This window comes from Heterodontus francisci, chromosome 1 (genome assembly GCF_036365525.1).
Source record: "Heterodontus francisci isolate sHetFra1 chromosome 1, sHetFra1.hap1, whole genome shotgun sequence".
Taxonomy (NCBI): domain Eukaryota; kingdom Metazoa; phylum Chordata; class Chondrichthyes; order Heterodontiformes; family Heterodontidae; genus Heterodontus; species Heterodontus francisci.
Window position 1 is genome coordinate 44042603 of NC_090371.1, and position 24047 is coordinate 44066649.

Consider the following 24047-nt stretch of genomic DNA (forward strand, 5'->3'; position numbering starts at 1 on the left):
GGGAGTTCCAAAGGACATGGACCAAAAGAGCTGATGTTAGAACAGGGAACAAGGCATAACTTTGTGTCTGAGGAGTGGAGGACGCTTATGGGGAAGTATAGCTCGAGAAATCATTGCAGTAGGGCCCGTGGACAAAGATCATGAAATTAGTTTTCTGGTGCATGAGAGCTAGTGGAGCTTGGGAAGGGCAGCACTGATGTGAGAGTAGAACTTGGTTAGATGAAGATAGGGGCTCTTCTTGGTAACAGATCAGATATGGTGCAGGAAGCGGAAGGGAATCTGACAGGCCTTTATTTATCCACTCGCATACCAGCTCTTGGCATCACTTCACAAACACTGCTTCCAGTTACTGCAATATACATGATGTAGTGAAGGTGATTTGGGTAACACGTATAACGGACTTCACAAGCACCTGCTCTAGTGCTAGTGCAGGAATGTACCCACTCGTTGACATTAGCTGCAGCCATCCACCCAAAATCTGCTCAAGAGCTTCTCCTGGTTGGTCAAAGGAAGGAGTTAACCTTCAGCTATGTTTTCTTGTCCCTTCCCTATCTGTGCTCGCACTCACTCGACAATTTGAGAATGTGCTCTTGGGGTCAGTGATAATGGAACTCTGGTAAAAGCCTAATATTTTCCTTCAACTGAAGGATAATTATGTTTTTCTGGCAATCACATTTAAGTCAAATAAAAACAATGCTTCACTTTTGGTAAATATCTCTGTTTACACGAGCTCCCCTCGGACTCTCAGAAATGTGCCTTTATGTATTGAGAGGCAATTTGATCTCTAATTAAATCTGGCTGTGCACTCACAGGCATCAGCTGGGAAAATTACATAATTAGCGTGGATTCTGTCTACGGCACAACTTGTGGTAAGCACCAATTTATTAAATGAGGTCCCAGTCCTGTTAATCAAATTGAATATCTAACCATCAACTGGGTTATTTAACTAGCTGTGTTCAGGGGAAAGGTGGAGGGTGATAACGAAATATCATCCATCAGTGTCTCATTAGAATACTTTGATATGCCACAACCTAATGCATCACTAGTGGCTCCTACAGAACACAGAATCACAGAATTGTTAAAGCACAGAAGGAGGCCATTCGGTCCATCATATCTGCACTGGCTCTCCAAAAGAGCTCCCTGGCCTTCTCCCCATAGTCCTGCACATTCTTCCTTTATAGATAACAATCTAAATCCCTCTTAAATTCCTAGGTTGAACCTGGCTCCACCACGCTCTCGAGCAGTGCATTCCAGATCCCAACCACTCACTGTGTAAAAAAGGTTTTTCATCATGTTGCTATTTCTTCTTTTGTCAATTACCTTAAATCTGTACCCCCTTATTCTTGATCCTTCCACCAATGTCCTTTTGAAGTTCTACACTATCGTCCTCACAGTTCACGATGTTTCCAAGTTTCGTATCATCCGCAAATTTTCAAATTGTGCCCTGTACGCCAAGGTCTAGGTCATTAATATATATAAGGAAAGGCAAAGGTCCCAACACCGACCCTTGAGAAACTCCACTACAAATCTTCCTCCAGTCCAAAAAACATCTATTAACCACGACTCTCTATTTCCTGTCACTCAGCCAATTTCATATCCATGTTGCTACTGTCCCTTTTATTCCATGAGCTATAACTTTGCTCACAGGTCTGTTGTACAGTACTTTATCCAATGCTTTTTGGAAGTCCATGTACACCACATCAACAGCATTACCCTGATCAACCTTCTCTGTTACCTCATCAAAAAACTCCAGCAAGTTAGTTAAACATGATTTGCCCTTCACAAGCTGGTTTTCACTTAATTAACCTGCATTTGCCCAAGTGACTATTAATTTTGTCCCTAATTATCTTTACTACACTCACTCTAACATGACCATCATCATGGGGTTGAAATTGTATTGTTCACCAGTGATAATAAAAATATTAACGAGATAATCTGAAAATTCTCCATCTGCCATTGCAGCAGATGTTTTAGCCCCTGTACAAGAAATTTCAGGGGATGATTTCCTCGGACCATTGTGTGTAGTGACATTGTGAGCATTGTGGAAAGGTTGCTTACATTCACTGTTTCTGGTGGAATGGTTGGAGAATGATTTCACTAGAAAAGGTGCTGGGCAATCTTTTTCCTTTCTATCTCCTACCGATAGACTTAATAGAGCGGCTCTACTGTGCTATTACCAACAAAAACCTCCCTCCTGCACAATCCACAACGCCTCCTCTGAAGGTGCTGCCTCATACTGGGGTCTGGTTTAGTCCTGTTTTCATCTCTGAAGTAATTTGAGCCTAGTCTCCTTGTGCCGAATTTTCATCTTACTTTCATTTTGTTTCAACTAAAAAACATTTTTTAGTCCTAATTGAGTGTCAGCTTTGACTCATTATTGGCAACCTTGACTCTAAATCAAAGGATAATAAGTTAAACTCCCAATCCAGAGACTTGAGCACATAATTTTGTCCAACACTCCGGTGCAGTACTGAGGGATTGCCGAATTTCAGAGGTGGCATCTTTCGGGTGAGATATTAAACTGAGGCCCTGTTTAGCTACTCACATGAATGTAACGGATCCTATGACACTACTTGAAGTACAGGGGAATTCTTGCTGTCCCCACGTTCTGCCCAATATTTATACCTTGACCAGCATCATGAAAGAACTGTTTAATTGGTCATTTTTCTCATGCTGTTTGTGGGAGCTTGCTGTGCACAAATTGCCTACACTGTTTCCTACATTACAAATGACTTCTTCTTCTTTGGTCTCCTTGTCTCGAGAGACAATGGGTAAGCGCCTGGAGGTGGTCAGTGGTTTGTGAAGCGGCGCCTGGAGTGACTATAAAGGCCAATTCTAGAGTGACAGACTCTTCCACAGGTGCTGCAGATAAAATTGGTCATCGGGGCTGTTACACAGTTGGCTCTCTCCTTGCGCTTCTGTCTTTTTTCATGCCAACAGCTAAGTCTCTTCGACTCGCCACTCTTTAGCCCTGCCTTTATGGCTGTCCACCAGCTCTGGTGATCACTGGCAACTGACTCCCACGACTTGTGGTCAATGTCACAGGACTTCATGTCGCGTTTGCAGACGTCTTTAAAGCGGAGATGTGGACGGCCTGATACCAGTGACAAACTCGCTGTACAATGTGTCCTTGGGGATCCTGCCATCTTCCATGCGGCTCACATGGCCACTGACTACACTTCAAGAAAGTACTTCATTGGCTGTAAAGCACTTTAGGACGTACTGAAATCGTGAAACATGCTATATAAAAGCAAGTTTACATACATATATATAATGTAGTTTAAAAGTTCCTCCTCTTACAGGAGATATGAAATGCAGCAGGAATATAAAATGCCGTGAAAGTATGGAGCACGTCACAGGTGACTCAAGGATAATACTTAACTGCCCAGAGTCAGCCCTGCTCCAGTCCCTATTCCGAATGCTGGCCCCTAGATTCTGGCTCTCGGTCCCCTGCCTCCAACCCCCAGTTCCCTGCCTCCAGCCGTCAATCCCCTATCCTGGCCCCAGGCCCCATCCCACTGTGGTTGGCCGTTGTCCATTTCATTCTTTGATACTGAAGATTGTGGCAGTTACACCGTCAGGGTTCAGTGGTCTGGTGCAGGGGATTTGTGGAATCAGGAAGCCAGGGCACTGTAAATGATTTCTGATGACAGCTTGGCAGTGGACCCTACATGTGAAAAAGACTATAAGGGAATGTGTGGAATCTGCTGCAATAATTCTTAGGGGAATCATATCACAAGGGTTTTCAACTCAGTTGGCAGTGAGCAGGCTTCACACATTATTTTGTAAACACGCTGATTCTTATATTGCAATCTCTGTTGTTTATCTTTTCTCTCTGTTATTCCACTTGCATAATCGCCATATCTGTTGGCAATAGCAAATTGAAATCTGGTCAACAGATCACTTGTGGTAAGTCTAGAAATCCCAGCTAGTCAATACCGTCACACAGAAAGGTGCGAGACCTGGGGAAGGGATGCAGAATTTTTTTCTGTTCGTTTCATGAGACGTTGGTGTCGCTGGCAAGGCCAGCATTTCTTGCCCCATCCCTAATTGCCCAGTGTCGGTGGTGGAGGGCGTGAATGTTGAAGGTGGTGGATGAGGTGCCAATTAAGCGGGCTGTTTTGTCCTGGATGGTGTCAAGCATCCTGAGAGCCACACTCATCCAGGCAAAGGGAGGGTATTCCATCACACTCCTGACTTGTGCCTTGTAGATAGTGGATTGGCTTTAGGGAGTCAGGAGGTGGGTTACACGCCACAGAATTCCCAGCCTCTGACCTGCTCTTGCAGCCACAGTATTTTATGGTTGATCCAGTTAAGTTTCTGGTCAATGGTAACCCCCAGGATGTTGATAGTGGGGGATTCAGCAATGGTAACGCTGTTGAATGTCATGGGGACAATCCAGAGTAAGAATAATTAACTGGGGAAAAGCCAACTTTAATGGGTTAAGAACGTAGGTGGCGCAAATAAATTGGAGTCAAAGGTTGGCAAGAAAAATGGTAGCTGAACAATGGGCTACCTTCAAAGAAGAGATAGTTTGGGCACTGTCAAAGTATGTTTCCTTGGAGGGGAAAGGTAAACAAATCCAGGGCTCTCTGGATGACAAAAGAGACAGAGATTAAGATAAAGAAGAAAAAGTCTGCTTATGAGATGCCAGGTAGAAAATACTATTGAGAACCAGGCTGAATATAGAAGGTCCAGAGGGGAAGTGAAAAACCACATCAGAGAAGCAAAGAGAGAGCATGAAAAGAGACAGGCAGCTAACATGAAAGGGAATCCCAAAGTTTTCTATAGACATATAAATAGTAAAAAGGTGGTGAAAGGAGGAGTTTGGCTGATTTGGGACCATAAAGGTGATTTACGCATGGAAGCAGAGGGCATAGCTGAGGTATTAAATGAATACTTTGCATCTGACTTTACCAAGGAAGAAGATGCAAGCTAGGCAATGGTGAAAGAGGAGGTAATTCAGACACTGGAAGGGTTTAAAATTGATAAGGAGGATGTATTAGATAGGCTGTCAGTACTTAAAGTGGATAAGATGCATCCAAAGATACTGAGGGAAGTGAGGGTGGAAATCGTGGAGGCATAATTTTTCAGTCTTCCTTAGATTCGGGGGTGGTGCCAGAGTACTGGAGAATTGCAAACGTTACATCCTTGTTCAAAAAAGGGTGTAAAAATGAGCCCAGCAACTACAGGCCAGTCAGTTTAACTGTGGTGGCAGGGATGGTGTAGAATTGCAAAAGGACATAGACAAGTTGGTGGAATGGGCAGATACACAGCAGATAAAGTTTAATGCAGAGAAATGTGAAGTGATTCATTTTGACAGGAAGAACATGGAGAGACAATATAAAATAAAGGGTACAATTCTAAAGGAGGTGTAGGAACAGAGGGACCTGAGTGTATATGTGCATAAGTCATTGAAGGTGGCAGGACAGGTTGAGAGAGCTTTATTAATAGGGGCATAGAGTACAAGAGCAAGGAGGTTATGTTAAACTTATATAAGACACTAGTTCAGCCTCAGCTGAATTGCGTCCAGTTCTGGGTGCCGCACTTTAAGAAAGATGTGAGAGCATTGGAGAGGGTGCAGAAAAGATTCACGAGAATGGTTCCAGGGATGAGGAATTTCAGTTATGAAGATAGATTGGAGAAGTTAGGACTGTTTTCCTTGGAAAAGAGAAGGCTAAGAGATGATTTGATAGAGGTATTCAAAATCATGGGTCTAGACAGAGTAGATAGAGACAAACCGTTCCCACTTGTGAAAGGATCGAGAACGAGAGGGCACAGATTTAAAGTAATGGGTAAGAGAACCAAAAGCGACATGAGGAAAAACATTTTCACGCAGCACGTGCTTAAGGTCTGGAATGCACTGGCTGAGAGTGTGGTGGAGGCAGGTTCAATTGAAGCATTCAAAAGGGAATTAGACAGTTATATGAAAAAGAAGAATGTGCAGGGTTCCAGGGAGGGAAGGTCATTGATGAAGCAGCTGAAGATGGTTGGGCCTAGGACACTACCCTGAGGAATTCCTGCAGTGATGTCCTGGAGCTGAGATGATTGACCTCCAACAACCACAACCATCTTCCTTTGTGCCAGGTGTGACTCCAACGAATGGAGACTCCAGTTTTGCAAGGGCTCCTTGATGCCATACTCGGTCAAATGCTGCTTTGATATCAAGGGCAGTCACTCTCACCTCACCTCTTGAGTTCAGTTCTTTTGTTGGGACCAAGGCTGTAATGAGGTCAGGAGCCAAGTGGCCCTGGCAGAACCCAAACTGAGGTGAGATTTATTGAGGGTGGAAGATGAAACCCAGCCAGAAAAGCATTTGAATAGTCAGGTCGAGAGGTAACAAAAGCATTGATGAGGGTTTCAGCAGCAGATGAGAAGAGGCAGAGGTGGAAACAGGCTGTGTTACAGAGGTGGAAGTAGGCAATCTTGGTAATGGCGCAGATATGGGTTCAGAAGCTCAGCTCAGGGTCCAATAGGATGGCAAAGTTGTGTACAGTCTCATTCAGCTGCAGACAGTGGCTCGGGAGAGGAATGTGGCTGTGGAACAGAGTATCTGGCAGGGACCGAAGACGATGGCTTCCCAATATTTAGTTGGAGGAATTTTCTGCTCATCCAGTTCTGGCTGTTGGATAAGCAGTGCAACAAATCAGGCAGTGAAGAGGTCGAGGGAGATTGTGATAAGGTGACAGCCCTGCAACACTTAAGGCAAGATTTGTAAAGGCTCAGGATGGTGTCCGAATGTTACACTCAAGTTCACTCTGCCAGTTGTCATGGGCTAGACCAGAGAAAATTAATTTGATGCAAAACAAGCTCCATTATAATGTAGAATGGGAATAAATAACATACTACTAGATTTAGAGAGAAAACAGAAATTGATTTAGTATCGCTGAAATAATGGCATGTGACATTTGATTTATTTCTGTTCGGGGAGCAGTGCCCATGAGCTACAGGCTATGGAAAACTGATCTAACAGCAGAAATGCCCAGATTCCAGACTGCAAATGAAAAGAACAGTTGAAAGTAGTATAAATGTTAAGTTTTGAAAAAAAATGCTTTTTAAACTGTCTTGAGTTGATTCTAGCCCTATTTTAAGAAATCTGGGACCTTGCAACCTAAGTTAGCCACATTTATTTTGAAAAGCTTCTGAGTTTTGCACATTTTGAGCTTGAAAGGACAGATATCCCAAAACAACAGTACTCCTTCCACACTGCAGCAGAAATACTATAATTGACTGGCGTTATGAGAAAGCGTAGACAGGACAAGAAGTGAAATGGGATTGCATCAGCTTAAAGGGGCAGCCTATTTCTCTTGTTCAAAACTTTGAAATTTGGAAGCAACAACTGAAATGGGGAGCTCAGATCCATAATCATTGGTTAAACAAATTATTTTAGTTAGTTTGCCAGGACTCATCCTCGGGTTCTCTGTGACACATGCAAATGTGCCTTATAGTGAGTACTCGATTAAACATGCGCACACCTCTGATTCAGGACTGATGTAGTCTTTTCCCACAGCCCATAACCTTGTTCCCCACGGTCTCATAAATAGTTTTGTTCAGCGAAATTAAATCACTTTGTGTTGGCAGTCAGTGAGTTCTCTTGTCAGTCTTGAGGTCAGGAAGACAATGTTCTTGGCCATATCTGTCTGTGGAGAAACATCTCCCTCATTGCGAATCTGTCAGCCAATATCTACCAAGTGCCAGAGGAAAATAAATGGCTTGCATTATTGGTTCGACTCTGTTGTGAAGGTTAACGGTGAGAACTGCTGTGACCCAACGTTGGCCTGTAGCAGTGAGCTTTGATTAAGCTCTGGCTGCTGGGAAAGTAAATTAGTTTAACATTGCTGCTCCATGCTGGGTGAGAAATGATAGACCCCAGCATTATATGACAGGCAAACAATGTGTGAAGTGTTGCTCGGGCTGTGAGACAGGAATCTTCCCCACCCCCTCCAGTCCTCTCCTCCCCTTCCCCACCACCCCCCCCAAACAACCCTTCACATGCCCACAGCTAATAGAGACACAGGAAAAAAACAGTTATAATATCAAGAATGATCGTGTCACTACTACAGGCTAGAATGACACAAAGGCAGCATCTCACCTGTGTGGTCACATATTGGGAGTTCAGAGCCTCAGGCAAACAGTATGTTGGTGGGTTGGGGGGTGTGCATGGAGGTGGTGAGAGGATTAATCACTCCAGAGACCACATCATTTCTGATGTTTCTTTTCTTTTTGTTTTTAAGCTCATAGTTTACATGTAGTGTACAAAACCCTTGGAAAGTTTTGTTATAGGTTGATGAGGCTGTTCCTGCCCACATTAAAGAGGCCAGAATGCCGGTTTGTGTCACCTGCCAATTGGTTATATTCCGGATGGGAGCAGATTGAGCTGTCAGTGGGTGCAGTTCCTGCTGTGAGAGTTGCTGCATGTTTGGTTTGAGCTATGGACAGGGCCCAGTTTTAAAGGGCTGTTAGCTGGAGATGCTTTCACGTTCGTTGCTTTTTTTGTTTCTGAACTTAGCAGAGTGAACTCAGCACAGCTAGCTCAAAATATTGAAGCAGGCTTTCAAAGCCATCTTAATAGGTGCAAGACCGCTCCCCAAAATAGTATTTATAAGCCTTGCTATATCAACTGATCGCAAAGTCAGCAAATGTGGTCATTTTCTTCCCTCTAGTTTTCTCCCTTCCGTCTCTTGAAGGTATCGACTCTGTACTGGGGTCTGATTCTACAGGTGCTAGCAAGCCTCACATAAGGGCTATTTGACAACAGAGGCATCGCAGTCAGTTGTGTATAATTGTGTCCCGTTGAAATAAAACTTTGTGTGTATTTTTTCTCACAAGATATGTTTGCACCATCCAAACTATTTTGAAAGCCATTATTCTGTCGGCTTCTGGTCAGAAGGCCAGCGCTGTGCTGTTAGGAGCTATCATGCTGCCCCGTCAGCAATCATTTTCTTTCCCCATTGTAATTGCTCACTCCAGACACCAAGAACGATCATTTGGCTCCGACCTTTTTCTGAGAACTATTCTTTAATGTTTCGGGTCCCACTGCAGCAATTTCCCTGCTGTAGTTAGGCTGGCTTGATCATTGATAAGGGGTAAGTATTTGGCAAACTTCCCTTAAATTATTTCAGATTGGAAAAGTCGGAAGCTTTTAAAGCTTGCAAAATAAGCAGAGTGTGCTTTAAGTGTCCTGTTGGACAGTCGTGCTTTAGATGTGTGATTGAGCTAAGGTTTCGCTGTGTGAAATATTCTCTCTTTGAAGCAGCAATAAGCTCGCATTTATATCGCATCACAGTGCTTAGCAGAGAAGCAAAATGGGCATAAGGAGAGGTGACCAAAGGCATGGTTGAATTGAGAGTGCCTTTACCATCCTAGTACATCTCTTCTGCACCCTCTCCAAGGCATCGAGGTAGCAACCCTACCTGGTTTTGTAAAGCAACAATTTTCAATTCTACAATGCCTTTAGAGTACAGAATTCCCCAAGGCATTTTGCTAAGAAGAATCCAACATGGGAAACAGAGCAACAGAATATATATTCTTGTCAGGGACCATTTAGAGAAAGGGTGGGAAGTCATAAGGTGCTATTAGGAAGAATAGGACTCAGACAGCCGAAGACACTGGCCGGGATTTTATCCGAGACAACAAGAGCCCCGCGTTGCCTCCTCTGGGAAAGGCCCGCCAGATCAATGGACAGCATTTAAATGGACAGCAGCGGGCCTTCCGCGGGATCAGGGACCCCAGCGGCAAAAGTCCCACCTGCTGAGCTGCCAGCCAATCAGAGGCCGGCAGCTCTTTAAATGAGCAGCACCACAGAATCACAGAATAATACAGTGCAGAAGAGGCCCTTCGGCCCATCGAGTCTGCACCGATGCATTAAAGACATCTGACCTGTCTACCTAATCCCATTTGCCAGCACTTGGCCCATAGCCTTGAATGTTATGACATGCCAAGTGCTCAACCAGGTACTTTTTAAAGGATGTGAGGCAACCTGCCTCTACCACCCTCCCAGGCAGTGCATTCCAGACCGTCACCACCCTCTGGGTAAAATAGTTCTTCCTCAAATCCCCCTTAAACCTCCTGCCCCTCACCTTAAACTTGTGTCCCCTCGTAACTGATCCTTCAACTAAGGGGAACAGCTGCTCCCTATCCATCCTGTCCATGTCCCTCATAATCTTGTACATCTCGATCAGGTCACCCCTCAGTCTTCTCTGCTCCAGCAAAAACAACCCAAGCCTATCCAACCTCTCTTCATAGCTTAAATGTTCCATCCCAAGCACCATCCAGGTGAATCGCCTCTGCACCCCCTCCAGTGCAATCACATCCTTCCTATAATGTGGCGACCAGAAATGCACACAGTACTCCAGCTGTGGCCTTACAAAAGTTCTGTACAACTCCAACATGACCTCCCTGCTTTTGTAATCTATGCCTTGATTGATAAAGGCAAGTGTCCCATATGCCTTTTTCACCACCCTATTAACCTGCCCTTCTGCCTTCAGAGATCTATGGACAAACACGCCAAGGTCCCTTTGTTCCTTGGAACTTCCCAGTGTCAGGCCATTCATTGAATACTTCCGTGTCACATTACTCCTTCCAATGTGTATCACCTCACACTTTTCAGGGTTAAATTCCATCTGCCACTTTTCTGCCGATTTGACCATCCCGTCTATATCTTCCTGTAACCCAAGACACTCAACCTCACTGTTAACCACTCGGCCAATCTTCGTGTCATCCGCAAACTTACTGCTCCTACCCCCCACATAGTCATCTATGTCATTTATATAAATGACAAACAATAGGGGACCCAGCACAGATCCCTGTGGTACGCCACTGGACACTGGCTTCGAGTCACTAAAACAGCCGTCTGTCATCACTCTCTGTCTCCTACAGCTAAGCCAATTTTGAATCCACCTTATCAAGTTACCCTGTATCCCATGTGCATTTGCTTTCTAGATAAGTCTCCCATGTTGGACCTTGTCAAAGGCTTTGCTGAAATCCATGTAAACTACATCAACTGCACTACCCTCATCTACACACCTGGTCAGATGCTCAAAAAATTCAATCTAATTTGTTAGGCATGACCTCCCTCTGACAAAGCTATGCTGACTATTCCTAATCAAATTTTGCCTCTCCAAGTGGTGATAGATTCTCTCCTTCAGAATTTTTTCCAATAGTTTCCCTACCACTGACGTGAGACTCACTGGTCTGTAGTTCCCTGGCTTATCTCCACAACCTTTCTTAAATAGTGGGACCACATTAGCTGTTCTCCAGTCCTCTGGCACCTCCCCCGTGGCCAGAGAGGAATTACAAATTAGGGTCAGAGCCCCTGCAATCTCCACCCTCGCTTCCCACAGCATCCTGGGACACAAATCGTCCAGACCTGGAGATTTGTCTACTTTTAAGCCTGCCAAAACCTCCAATACCTTGTCACTCCCTATGGCAATTTGCTCAAGAACCTCACAGTCTCTCTCTCTGAGTTCCATATCTACATCCTCATTCTCTTGGGTGAAGACAGATGTGAAGTATTCATTCAACACCCTACCAATGTCCTCTGGCTCCACCCACAGGTTTCCCCCTTGATGCCTAATGGGTCCTACTCTTTCCCTGGTTATCCTCTTCCCATTGATATACTTATAGAATATCTTGGGATTTTCCCTACTTTTACCAGCCAAAGCTTTCTCATATCCCCTCTTTGCTCTCCTAATTGCTTTCTTAAGCTCCATCCTACACTTTCTGTACTCCACTAATGCTTCCGTTGATTTGCTCTCCTTGTATTTGCTAAAAGCCTCTCTTTTCCTTCTCATCGTATGCTTTTTGTTTCTGGTCATCCATGGTTCTCTGGGCTTGTTGCTCCTACCTGTTACCCTAGAGGGAACATGTTGGGCCTGTACCCTCCCCATTTCCTTTTTGAATGCCCCCCACTGCTCCTCTGTAGATTTCCCGACAAGTAACTCTTTCCAGTCTACCTTGATCAGATCCTGCCTTATTTTACTAAAATTTGCTCTCCCCCAATCCAAAACCTTTTTTTGCAACTTGTCTATTTCTTTCTCCATAACAAGCTTAAATTGTACCATGTTGTGGTCGCTATCACCAAAATGCGCCCCCACCAACACATCAACCACCTGTCTGGCTTCATTCCCCAGAATTAGGTCCAGCACTGCAGCCTCCCTAGTTGAATCCTCTACATATTGAGCTAAAAAGTTCTCTTGTATACATTTTAAGAACTCCACCATCTAAGCCCTTAACACGATGACTATCCCAATAAATGTTGGGAAAGTTGAAATCACCTAATATAATTACCCTGTTACTATTTTTACACACCACCGTGGAGGCAGTGGCTGCTACCAGTAGAGAACTCACCTCAGGCCCTGGACTCAGACCATAGGTAAATGGAAGGGGTTTTGCGGGGTGGGGGTCCTGGAGGAGGGGGATATAGAGGGTTCAGCAGCAAGGGCAATGGGTGTCTCTCAGCAGGCCCATACCTCCTCTGCCCTTCCCGATGCCAGGTCCCTCATTCTGGCACTAAGTGCCTTTTAACAAGGGACCCTCCCCTCTCTACACCCCCTCAAGAGTCGGCAAGCAACCTAAACGGGATTACTTGGCAGGGCTGCGGGGGAGGCGGCAGCAGCAGCAAGGGCAGGGGGTTTCTCTCAGCGCCCCCCGCCCCCACCCCCACCTGCCCTCGCCGATGCCGGGTCCCATGTTCAGGGCTTTAAGTGCCTTTTTACGATGGCCCCGCCTCACCCGGAGCCGGCAAGCAATCCGCACGGGTTTCCTTCGACAGAACTCCACAGTAGTGGGGTTGGCAGCAAGGGCAAGGTGGGTGGCTCTTTAACAGTCTCCCCCACACTTTAGGGCCTCAATTGGCAGTGGGGCTGGAGGCCATTCACAGGTCTTCCCGCCTCGGACTTAATTTGGGTGGAGGCAGGAAGGTGGCGAGGCCCTCCCACCATCCCGTCTGATTATATGTTCTCCCTGCTGGGGTGAGCATAGTCACCACCGGTAGGGGGGAGGAGGGATGTATGGGAAACCAGAGTCAATGGACCAAAGAGTGGGTGGTGAGATTTCTAGCTAGAAGAGATGCAGGTGGGAGAAGGCCTCCAGGGATTTGGGAGGTCTCCATGGCAATCAGCCAGGCAGCAGTGAGAGAAGTATGGGGCTTAGCGCAGGCAGCAGAGCTGTAGATGAGTTACAGCTCATACAGTGTGGACTCTAGAATGCTGGAGAAGTCGAGTCTGGGGTGTAAGGGCTGCCAGAGCATTTCTGCAGCAACACGGTCTTTGAGATTTACCAGCGCAGGCTAAATAACTGAGATTCCTGTTTCTTTGTTGTGTCGGCCATTGATACAAATGCTCATCTTTATTGGTGCTTTCAGGAGCTCCGTACTGGGCCCGTCCTGACCGGATGGAGAAGAAACTCCATGCAGTGCCAGCAGCGAACACCGTTCGCTTCCGCTGCCCCGCTGCTGGAAACCCCACCCCCACCATCCACTGGCTGAAGAATGGCAAAGAATTTAAGGGGGAACATCGCATTGGAGGCATCAAGGTGAGTCATTACTCCTTACTGGCCTCAACTTGTCAACTTAAAACTATTTGCAGTGCCTCTTTGCTGCTTGACAGGGTCACGATTGGTCACGTGACAAATAAGGCCAGAGGGCAAAGGATTAGCAAACTTTAGTCAGGTCATTCCAGGCCCACAGTCCCGTCTCCTAACAGAACTATTTGTGATCATCTTCCTCTTCTGGAGCTCTTGATGGTGATCTTTTAACTTAACAGAACGCCTCGGGGCCTGCTGCCAACAGCACTGTGACAGCCAGGATGGGTAACGTGATGGGGTGAGCAGTCTGGGACAAACCTGGAGGATTAGACCTCCATCAGAAGAGGCAAGGCAGCCGGCTGCAGACAGAGTTTGTCAGCGGATACAAATGATGAAAGGGCACCAATGCTTTAAAAACGTTGGATAAGGCCTTCCGTCAAAAACCTTGAGAATTGCTCCACCTCCAATTGTTTAGAATCTGACAGGCAAGGTGAATGACCCCTGTCAACATTTTCACAGTATTTCAGTGACGATCGTTGTAATGGAATTTATTTCTCCTGACACTGACGTGCAGAGGGAGCACTGCATGCTGAGCAATCTGCCAGGCCATCAGGCTTTATTTTGACTTGGTTTTACTACAGTAGTTGACCGAATTATGAGGTAAAACTACAGCAGCAGTGGTTGTGATTGAGCAAACTGAGTTGTCCTTGTCCCAGTAAAAGTAGACCTCTGGAAAATATACTTCCCAGACCCCATTTACACTCGGCAGCTAATTCAAAGTAAAACACTGTGGGGACTTCAATCCAGTTTGAGGATTAAATCCTGTTTCATGCCTAAAAACTGGCAACAAAAAAAAAAGGCTGCTTCTGTTGTTGACACTTTGCAACGGGTGGGAGGGGGATTGTAAGATGTAATCTTACCCTCCACCCCCACTCCGAGGCAATTGCTCACACTCACTTAGGAGTTTTAAAACTTTGCAAGTAAACTAGGCCTCTTCTTCAGCTGGTCTGGAGAGTGCCAGCCCAGTTACTTTGTTGGGAGCCCTCAATACCTGCATCAGCCCTTTTCTTTTCTCCTACAAAAAGGGGTGGGAAGCAGTGAGGGGTTAGGGTAGGGGGACTCACTCTGTGTTCATGGAAATCGCATCAGGAAACCACCGTAGTTATTCCAATGAGAATAACCAAATGAAATGGGGCAGGCTCGACGATGTCTCCATAGGACAACGTCCAGCTTTATCTCACCGCAACCGCCCTCAAGAGACCGAGAAAAAAATCAACAAGTATTGTTTTTCTTCACAATTTTCTTCCCTGGAGACTGGAATGGCTGTGTAGACTGACGCCCTGTCCATTATTAATGGTGAATAAGCCAAAACTTCTTAAAGTAAAACAGCAGAAAAATGTCAAACACTCAAGAGCAAACAAAAAGGATCCCTGCCTTTAGAGCCAACTCTAAATTTGCTAAAAAAAAAAAATTATGGGCTAGATTTTAGGTGGTCCGCACGATCTCCCATGCGGCGGCTCATTTAAATAGCCAGGGCGGCCCCCCCCCAATCACGTGGAGGGGCCGGATTGTCCATTGCCGGCAATGGCGTCTGCTGTCTGTGCGCAGGCACTGGTGCCATTTTTAAAGGGCAGCCAGCCCTGCCGGCAAATTTGAATTGTTAAGGTGACACCAACCCCCCCCCACAAATTTACAAAATAAAATTATAACACCCCTTTCCAACCCCACCAATGAAAATTACTTTAGGTATTTGCCCTTCCCCCCCCAAAAAACACAACTTTTAAATCTGACCTCCCCTCCCGCGCCCAGACTGCACAAAGTTTAACATTCACCCCTTCCCACCATCCTCTACACTTATTGTTTATTTGACCCTGTCCCCCACTGCCTCACACTGGAAATCATATCTCCTTCTCCCCCACCACCAGTGTCATGCTGGCTTTCACCAGACAGGGAATTGAAGGCACGAGAGTGCCGGCCACCGCACTGAGGATAAGGGTCCGGGTAAGTTCATTTAAATCTATTCATGTCATTGATTTAAATATTGAAATTGAGGTCCCATTGCCCTGCGCAGGGGGGCTGCCATGGAGCTTTGCCACCACCGGGTGAATTGGGCCAGGTCCTCCCAGCATGGGCCTCCAAGGCGGGCCAGTGCCGCAATCACCTTCCGGCAAAACCCCCTCCCCCCACCCGCCCCGCCACTCAACTCCCCCGGAGCCGAACGTCCTGGTCTCGGTAAAATCCAGCCCTATAAAGCCACATGCAAATTGAAATGCTGATTGGTTTTGTTAAAATTATCTAAACCCAGTGCCTTCCCTGCCGAATTGCACATAAACTGGAAACGTCAAGTTGGTTTTCAATCTAAAATCCCACTTTAAAGCAGCATCCAAATCCTTTTAGGAATCTGTAATATTTTATAATCCTTCTAAAGCCCATGTGACATTGCATGCTTAACTGCGTGAATAAAAGGCTTGTTTTAATCCTTTACCAACCAAGGAAGCCTTGCAGGCTATAACAAATGCGTCCAAATGTGTTTCTGCTTTTTACTCCCTTCTCTTTCTAAACAGCAGCACACAGAGTTTAACTTTATTCTCTTGCTGCTGTCTCCTCTGATCTCCTGAAACCGCTGACTGTTTGCCACAGTGCATATCTTTGAGTGTTGGTCGCACACCAAATTCCTCACCCTAGTGGCCCTTATTCATGCGTCAAGCTAGACATCTAGTGCCATTTGAACTTAGGGGGCATCGCAGCCGAGCCTGAGCTATCCTCGCCCACTGCCTACTTGTGTACACTTCCCAGTGGAGTCATGGATCATGACTGGGAGTGCGGTTTCCTGACTGATAATGAAATAAAGCAGTAAAAAAAGCAAGAAAAACCAACCCTAGCCACGAGCAGTGTTTACCCTAAATGGATGGAAAGCGTTGCCACTGTCATCCTCACCTGAAACACAGAGGCTTTTTGTTGGTCTTATCAATGTGAGGGAGAACTTTTAGTGCTGAAGGAACACTTTCTATTTCAGGTGCCCACTGCCAGGATCAAACAGCCCCAGCCTCCACTCTGCCACACAATGGGCTGAATTTTATCAGCGCACCATGCTTTGCCACGCTGCGCTGTGAAGGCGGCGGCCTTCCGACACATAATACTGCGGGGGCTGATTTAAATGGAGGGGGTGGAGTGGCTGCCCCCGATGATGCAGAGGGGGTGGCTGCCGCGTCCCCGGCAACGGCGTCCAATGCCACCGCGCAGGTGCCAGCACTATTTTTAAAGGGCTTCAAGCCCTTCAGGATATTATTAAATGTTTAAAGGTGCCGGTGAGCTTAGAAAAATTAATAAACTTTTAATTTAACATTGAATCCCCTCTCCCACCCCCCCCCCCACTGAGTCCTAAACACATAAATTGACCTATCCCCCCAAAAGTACACCATGAAATTCTGAACATCCCCCCCCAACCCCCAGCCCCGAATTTCAGTATCTTTGACCCTCAACCCCTTCTCACCATCCCCACAAGCAATAGGAATAGTTTTCCCCGCTCCCCACCCCTCCCGCCCTGATAACTTTTTCCTTCCACCTCCCCACCAATGTCTCGCCTCAGAACTCCAAACGAGTTCCGAAGGCGTGCGAGAGGTCGGTTAATTTGCATTTTAATTTAGCTCAATTCAATATTTTAATGAAAGCCCCGCTGCCAAGCAGCAAGGGGGGCCGCACTGAGTCCTCGCCACCGCTGCTAATATCCAGTGGGGCCTTGTTGGCTTCGTGGGTCGAGGCGGGACACTCCCGCTAGCATTTTACGGGCCTCCCCACCATGACTCACGGCGTCGAGGGGCTGATAAAATTCAGCCCAATGTCCTTCAGACCCCACCACACAACTGCACCCCAGAAAGTTCCAGCGTGATATGTGACCATTCCCATACCAACCCTTCTTAGGACTGTCGGAGTGACGTTGTTTAGTAGTGTTGATTTAGGGGCAGTTTTGTGCCCCCACTTTGTTCCACATATGTGCCTTAGTGCCAACAAGCAAAGTAGACTTTCAATTGATTGATCCAGGCAGGGTTTGTCCAACTCTACTGCAGCAACCAATGAAATACCTTAAGCAAAGCAATGACATAGATTGTAAACTCACAGCAATGGTTTATTGGTCAGTGCAAAGTTTTCACGAGAACAGTGACATAGCTGTTATGTTACTGACTAGTAATTCAGGAGCCTGGGCTAATAATCTGGGAGATGTGACAGTTGGGGCATTTAAATTCATAGAGTCATAGAGTAATAGAGTTATACGGCACAGAAACAGGCTCTTTGGCCCATCGTGTCTGTGCCGGCCATCCAGCACCCAACTATTCTAATCCCATATTCCTGCACTTGGCCTGTAGCCTTGTATGCTATGGCGTTCCAATTGCTCGTCCAAATACTTTTTAAATGTTGTGAGGGTTCCTGCCTCCACCACCTCTTCAGGCAGTGTGTTCCAGATTCCAACCTCCTGCCCCTTACCCTAAATCTATGCCCCCTGGTTCTTGACCCCTCCGCTAAGGGAAAAAGTTTCTTCCTATCTAACCTATCAATGCCCCTTATAATCTTGTATACCTCAATCCTGTCTGTGCTCCAAGGAAAACAACCTTAGCCTTTTCAGTCTCTCTTCATAGCTGAAATGCTCCAGCCCAGGCAACATCCTGGTGAATATCCTCTGCACCCTCTTTAGTGCAATCACATCCTTCCTATAGTGTGGTGCCCAGAACTGTACAAAGTACTCCAGCTGTGGTCTAACTAGCATTTTATACAGCTCCATCATAACCTCCCTGCTCTTATATTCTATGCCTCGGCTAATAAAGGCAAGTATTCCATATGTCTTCCTACCCACCTTATCTGCCTGTGCTGCTGCCTTCAGTGATCTATGGACAAATACACCAAGGTCCCTCTGACCTTCTGTACTTCCTAGGGTCCTACCATCCATTGTGTATTCCCTTGCCTTGTTAGTCCTCCCAAAATGCATTAGCTCACACTTTTCAGGATTAAATTCCATTTGCCACAGCTCCGCCCATCTTACCAGCCCATCTATATTGTCCTGTAATCTAAGGCTTTCCTCCTCACTATTTACACCACCACCAATCTTTGTGTCAATTCAGTTAACGAAATAAATATGGAATTAAAAAAGCTTGTGTCTGTCATGGTGACCATGAAACTATTGGATTGTTGTTAAAAATGTCCTTCAGGGAAGGAAACCTGCTGTCCTTGCCTGATCTGGCCTCGATATGATTCCAGACCCAAAGCAATGTGATTGACTTACAAATGGCCTCACAGGCTTCTCACTGCCTTCTCAAGGACATTAGGGATGGCTTTACCAGTAATACCCCCATCCTGTCAATGAATAAAAAGAAGTTTCAACAACAAAAAAATGACACTTGCAGCAGATAATTGAGGCTTCAGCTGGTACAGGGAATGGGACTGAATTCCATAGCCATTCCTCTGACTGCCTCATATAGTCATTGTAAATGGCATGAACCTTTGAGGCAGCCAAAATGGTCACCAAGCTTCAATCATGTCCTCAGAAGCATTCTGTTGTAGCTGTAGGGCGGCACAGTGGCGCAGTGGTTAGCACCGCAGCCTCACAGCTCCAGCGACCCGGGTTCAATTCTGGGTACTGCCTGTGCGGAGTTTGCAAGTTCTCCCTGTGTCTGCGTGGGTTTTTGCCGGGTGCTCCAGTTTCCTCCCACATGCCAAAGACTTGCAGGTTGATAGGTAAATTGGCCATTGTAAATTGCCCCTAGTATAGGTAGGTGGTAGGGGAATATAGGGACAGGTGGGGATGTGGTAGGAATGTAGGATTAGTATAAATGGGTGGTTGATGGTCGGCACAGACTCGGTGGGCCGAAGGGCCTGTTTCAGTGCTGTATCTCTAAATATAAAAAATATAAAAATATAAAAAGATGTGGACTGTTAATGGCCTTCCTGAGAACAGTTTTACACTGACGGAATGCTGTTGTTGTACAGTTCTCCATCAGTCAGTGACACTAATATATTTGACCCGACCACATGAACTGCTGTCAGAGCTGGATTCACTCCCTTTGCTAGCAATGGGATTTGTGGGGCTTCCAGCTTTAAATAGGACTGACAGTAGGAAGAAAGGAAACCGGGGAGAGTGACTTTCAGCAGTCATGGGTTGTCCCAGTTGGGCACAGTTCCCTTGAATCTATAAGGCGTTTTCAATTAAAATCTTTCTGTGAACGAGGGAGTCAAATGTATTCTTTGGCTTGGAAGTAAAGCAGTGGAACAGAAATTTGATGGTCTTGTACAACTCTTTGCTTTTCTTGTCTGAAATAGCACGGCCAAACATGTTCTAAAACATATCAGACATGTTTAGCTGACACGCCTGTTACTTTTTACAAAGCTTTTAAGGTGTCAGCGGGATCTGTTGTGCAAGCAATAGAAACATCGCCAGGTTTTCGTGTCATCAAAGCCTTCATTTCTCCCAGAAGTCAGTTATATCAAGCCATTGCCACAGTGTGCACTCAACCAAAAACTGCTACACTTGAAGGAACACACCTGGAGGCATTTTCCTGTTTGCTGGGTATGGGCCCATCGGCAAACCTCTAGTACCTCAGCAAACTATGAGGAAGAGCTCACAGGCAGCTGTCCTAACCAGAGTCGTGTGAGGATGAGGGTGGAGTAGTGGGTGGCAGCGGGGTTGGGGAGGGCGGTCACTGGGCAGTGATCAGCCACCAGAACCCAGGCTGCTTATAAATTCTCCCTGTTGGCCAGGGAGATCATGAGGTTGATAGATTTTTGGACTTTAATAGAATCAAGGGATATGGGGATCGGGTGGGAACGTGGAGTTGAGGTCGAGGATCAGCCATGATCTTATTAAATGTCTTGAGGGGCCAAATGGCCTACTCCCGTTCCTATTTCTTATGGATACTGGAAGTAGCTGTGTCATTCTGGCTGAGAGAAGCTAATCCCAGCATTGACCAGGGATCAAACCTGGGAACTTCCTGCTCTCTATTACGCCTGATGGATTACACATTCACTAACTGAACAGGGGGGAGCTGCCAGTGTGTTTGAGCTTTGCAAGTAAAAGCTGCACAACACTTCACCCAATTATACTACTGTGCTGATCTTCAGTTAGCTGATAAATTAATAAGTGACCTAGCCAAGAAACACTTCTGTTTCCTCTACTCATGGAAAGGAGTCTTTTACTCACATTCAAAAACCAGCGGGAATTTAGAGCCCTTGAGGAAAGTCAGTGACCATCTTCTATCTGATTTCTTTCTCTAGTTGCGACACCAGCAGTGGAGTTTGGTGATGGAGAGCGTAGTCCCCTCAGACCGTGGCAATTACACATGTGTGGTCGAGAACAAATATGGCAGCATTAGCCACACCTACCAGCTGGATGTACTCGGTAAGACGACTCTTTTCCGTTTTATTGGGCTGCTCACAAATATGGGTTGAACTCACAATATGCATTATTGGTAATGAACGTGTTAAAAGTCATGGGATCAAGCCGCAATCCCGGATTTGGGAACATTGTCTGGGTTGACACTGCCGAACAGTACAGAGGGGGCACTGTATTGTAAGAAGTGCTGTATTTCAGGTTAGATGTTAAACTGAGGCCCCATCTGCCAGTTCAGGTGGGCTAAACTGATCCTATGGCACTAGTATAGGAAGAGCAAGGAGCTTGTCCAACCAAGTACCACTACCACCATCCCAAAAACAGTATCACTAGTTATTCATTCCATTGCTGTTTATGGGATCCTGTTGTGCATGAATTGGTTACAGCACTTCCTGGGTAACATTGTCTGTGGTTCACAAGTAATCCATTGATTGTAAAATGCTTAGGGGGAGAGATATCCTGACAATGTGATGAAGTGTTATATAAATACAAGGTTCTTTGTTTGATTATTTATTCTTTCCTGAGGCATTTGTTCCATCACTGGGCTATGGTTTCACTTGCACTGCATGTTCTATGGTGCCTCACCGAGGTGACTATTATTCATGAGTGAACCTCAATGGAAATCTCACTGGGGAGAACATCTCAGCTATTCCCAGTCCTATCTTCATCTGGACCACACTCTGGATCTTCCAGAGGGGAATCACGTATAGCAATCAGGATAGGGGAAGCTTGACTAATTTTCCACTCCCTAACCTAGAGGTGCTGAAGCCTCTTCATAGAATCAGAGTGGTTACAGCACATGAAGCCATTCGGCCCATTATGTCTATGGCTCAGCAGAGATGAGTTAACTGAGTGCAGACTACGAATAGAAGTTGGGACCTCTGGGCTTGTTTGGGGAGATACTTGATGGTGGAGAGGATGGTGCACCATGGGGGGGTTCACCTGAAACTCACCAGAAGTTATATTTTTGATCTGAGCAAAGAAGTAGCCTGCTGCTGCTTAATTGAGAGATGTGTAATGGATGGTTTAGTTACTGTCGCCCGTTATACACTGTCACTCAAAGTCAGAATTACCCTCAAGGATTGAAATCTGAAGCCCAAATCGACCTTATCTCCTAGTAACCGTGTGGTCCCAGCAGAGGCTTGGAAACAGGTAAAGTAAAACAGGCTCCTGACAAAAACAGCAGCAGCTGTCAATTCCTTTAAACAAGGGACTGGAGAAATATTGAGATGGGAACAATGCTGGAGGTTATAGGAAGAGGAAAGTACTGAGAAGATCAAGTACTGTGCAGGTAAGATGGGTGGGAGTGCTGTTGTTGTGGAAGGCAGCAGGTTAGTGGGATTGCATGACCGAGACAGATGAATATTCTGGAGTTTAGCTTGATTACCTTGGGGGATCTGGGAGTATTTATACAGAACTACCCCGCGGGACATTAAATGGATGGAATGAGACCATAACAGAGAGACAATATATGGTTTGTGGAAGGAGTGGGCCTTTTCTTACTCTCTGAATTAGAGAGGCACTTAAAGATTGGCACAGAAGATGAAAGTAAAAGCTTTAAATTATGATGATTTATTGTTATTGTAAAAATCGCAATAATTACTTTTGTCTGTAATAACAATAATTTCTAGTACATTTAAAGGCAGTTGTAGAAAATCTCTTTAGGGACTGGATAATAAATTGCTGAAGAGCTGGTGGTCCATTTCCTCTTATCTTGTTGTATCGATTAGGGATTTAAATGAGATCGCCCTTAGGAAAATGTCATTGTGCATTCAATCAAACCTAGTACCTCAATCCTAACCCATTTACTACATGGAGAATAATAAGCCAAGAAAGAAGGGTTGAAAGGAGCATTAGGTAGCTCTCATTTAAAGCTGAATTATTGTTTTTCTCAATCTTTTTCATCGACTTTTGTTGAAATCTTTAAGAAAATGAGGATTTACTGTTGACTGAGTGATCCGCAGTCATCAGTGATGTCCGAGCATTGTGGCAAGTCTCAAAGCTGGCAGTCAGTTGATACACCTACCACTACATCTACAATATCAGTTGTCAGAGAAGGAAAGAAAGACTTGTATTTATATACCTTTCATGACCACAGGACAACCGAAAGTGCTTTACAACCACTGCAGTACTTCTGAAGTGTAGTCACTGTTGTAATATAGGAAATGCAGCAGCCAGTTTACACACAGCAAGCTCCCAAAAGCAGCGATGTGATAATGACCTGTTTTTGTGATGTTGGTCAAGGGATAAATATTGACCAGGACACTGGACGCTCACGATAGTCCTATGGCTTCTTTTACGTCCACCTGAGAGGGCAGGTGGGGCCTTAGTTTAACGTCTCATACAAAAGACAACACCTCCGACAGTGCAGCAATCCCTCAGTACTGCACTAGACTGTCAGCCTAGATCTTGTGCTTAGGCCTCTGGAGTGGAACTTGTACCCACAACCTTCTGACTCAGAAGTGAGAGTGCTACCAACTGAGCCTCAGCTAACAAGAGAACGTTATGAATAAGGTCTTCAGCCATCTCAGTGGCTCAGATGTAATAACCATCCAGGGCTCTTACTCCTGATTGCTACACTGTACATACATGGCTATTTGCTGAGGACAGATGCGATCGGGTTCAGCTCAGATAGCTGGATTGGCTGCAAGGACTCAAATCCCGGGTTTTCTGATTGGCATAAGTTAATGCCGGCAGTGAGCCACTTACCATAAATGAGTTGTAGTGCCATTAAAATAACGGAAATCGGAAAACCCAGGCTTCAGGGTCATGGCACTCACGTAGGTGGGATGTGTCAGAGGGTGGCAACAGACAGCTGTGGAATCCTTCCTGGGTATTATCGATTTCTCAAGAGAAAAGTGGAGAAAGAGGGAGCGTGGAAAGCAGACTTTAACATTTTTTTTTCTCATAATCCCTGAACATTGTTAGTGTAACAATAGTGAGGGACTGCCTTCAGTGTCCACTGTGTGTACATAGGGCCTTCTGCATAGTCCTTTTTTTGATTCATTCGTGGGATGTGAGCATCACTGGCAAGGCCGTCCCTAATCACCTTTGAGAAGGTGGTGGTGAGCCTTTTACTAAATGAGTCATCAAGGGTGGAGCTTTTTTTAGCTCATTTTTAACGTGTTTACTCAGTCTCCCATTAGTG

General features: G+C 45.7%; 1 protein-coding gene across 9 annotated transcripts in view; it reads left to right on the forward strand.

Annotated features, from left to right (window-relative positions):
• LOC137369084 (fibroblast growth factor receptor 3-like) overlaps positions 1–24047 on the forward strand; it is a 262049-nt gene that overhangs the window by 106935 nt on the left and 131067 nt on the right. For all 9 annotated transcript variants that reach the window (XM_068029736.1, XM_068029727.1, XM_068029752.1 and 6 more), the window contains exons 5-6: positions 13364–13533; positions 20785–20908. In XM_068029736.1, the coding sequence (XP_067885837.1) occupies positions 13364–13533; positions 20785–20908 (294 nt within the window). The remainder of the gene's footprint in view (positions 1–13363; positions 13534–20784; positions 20909–24047) is intronic.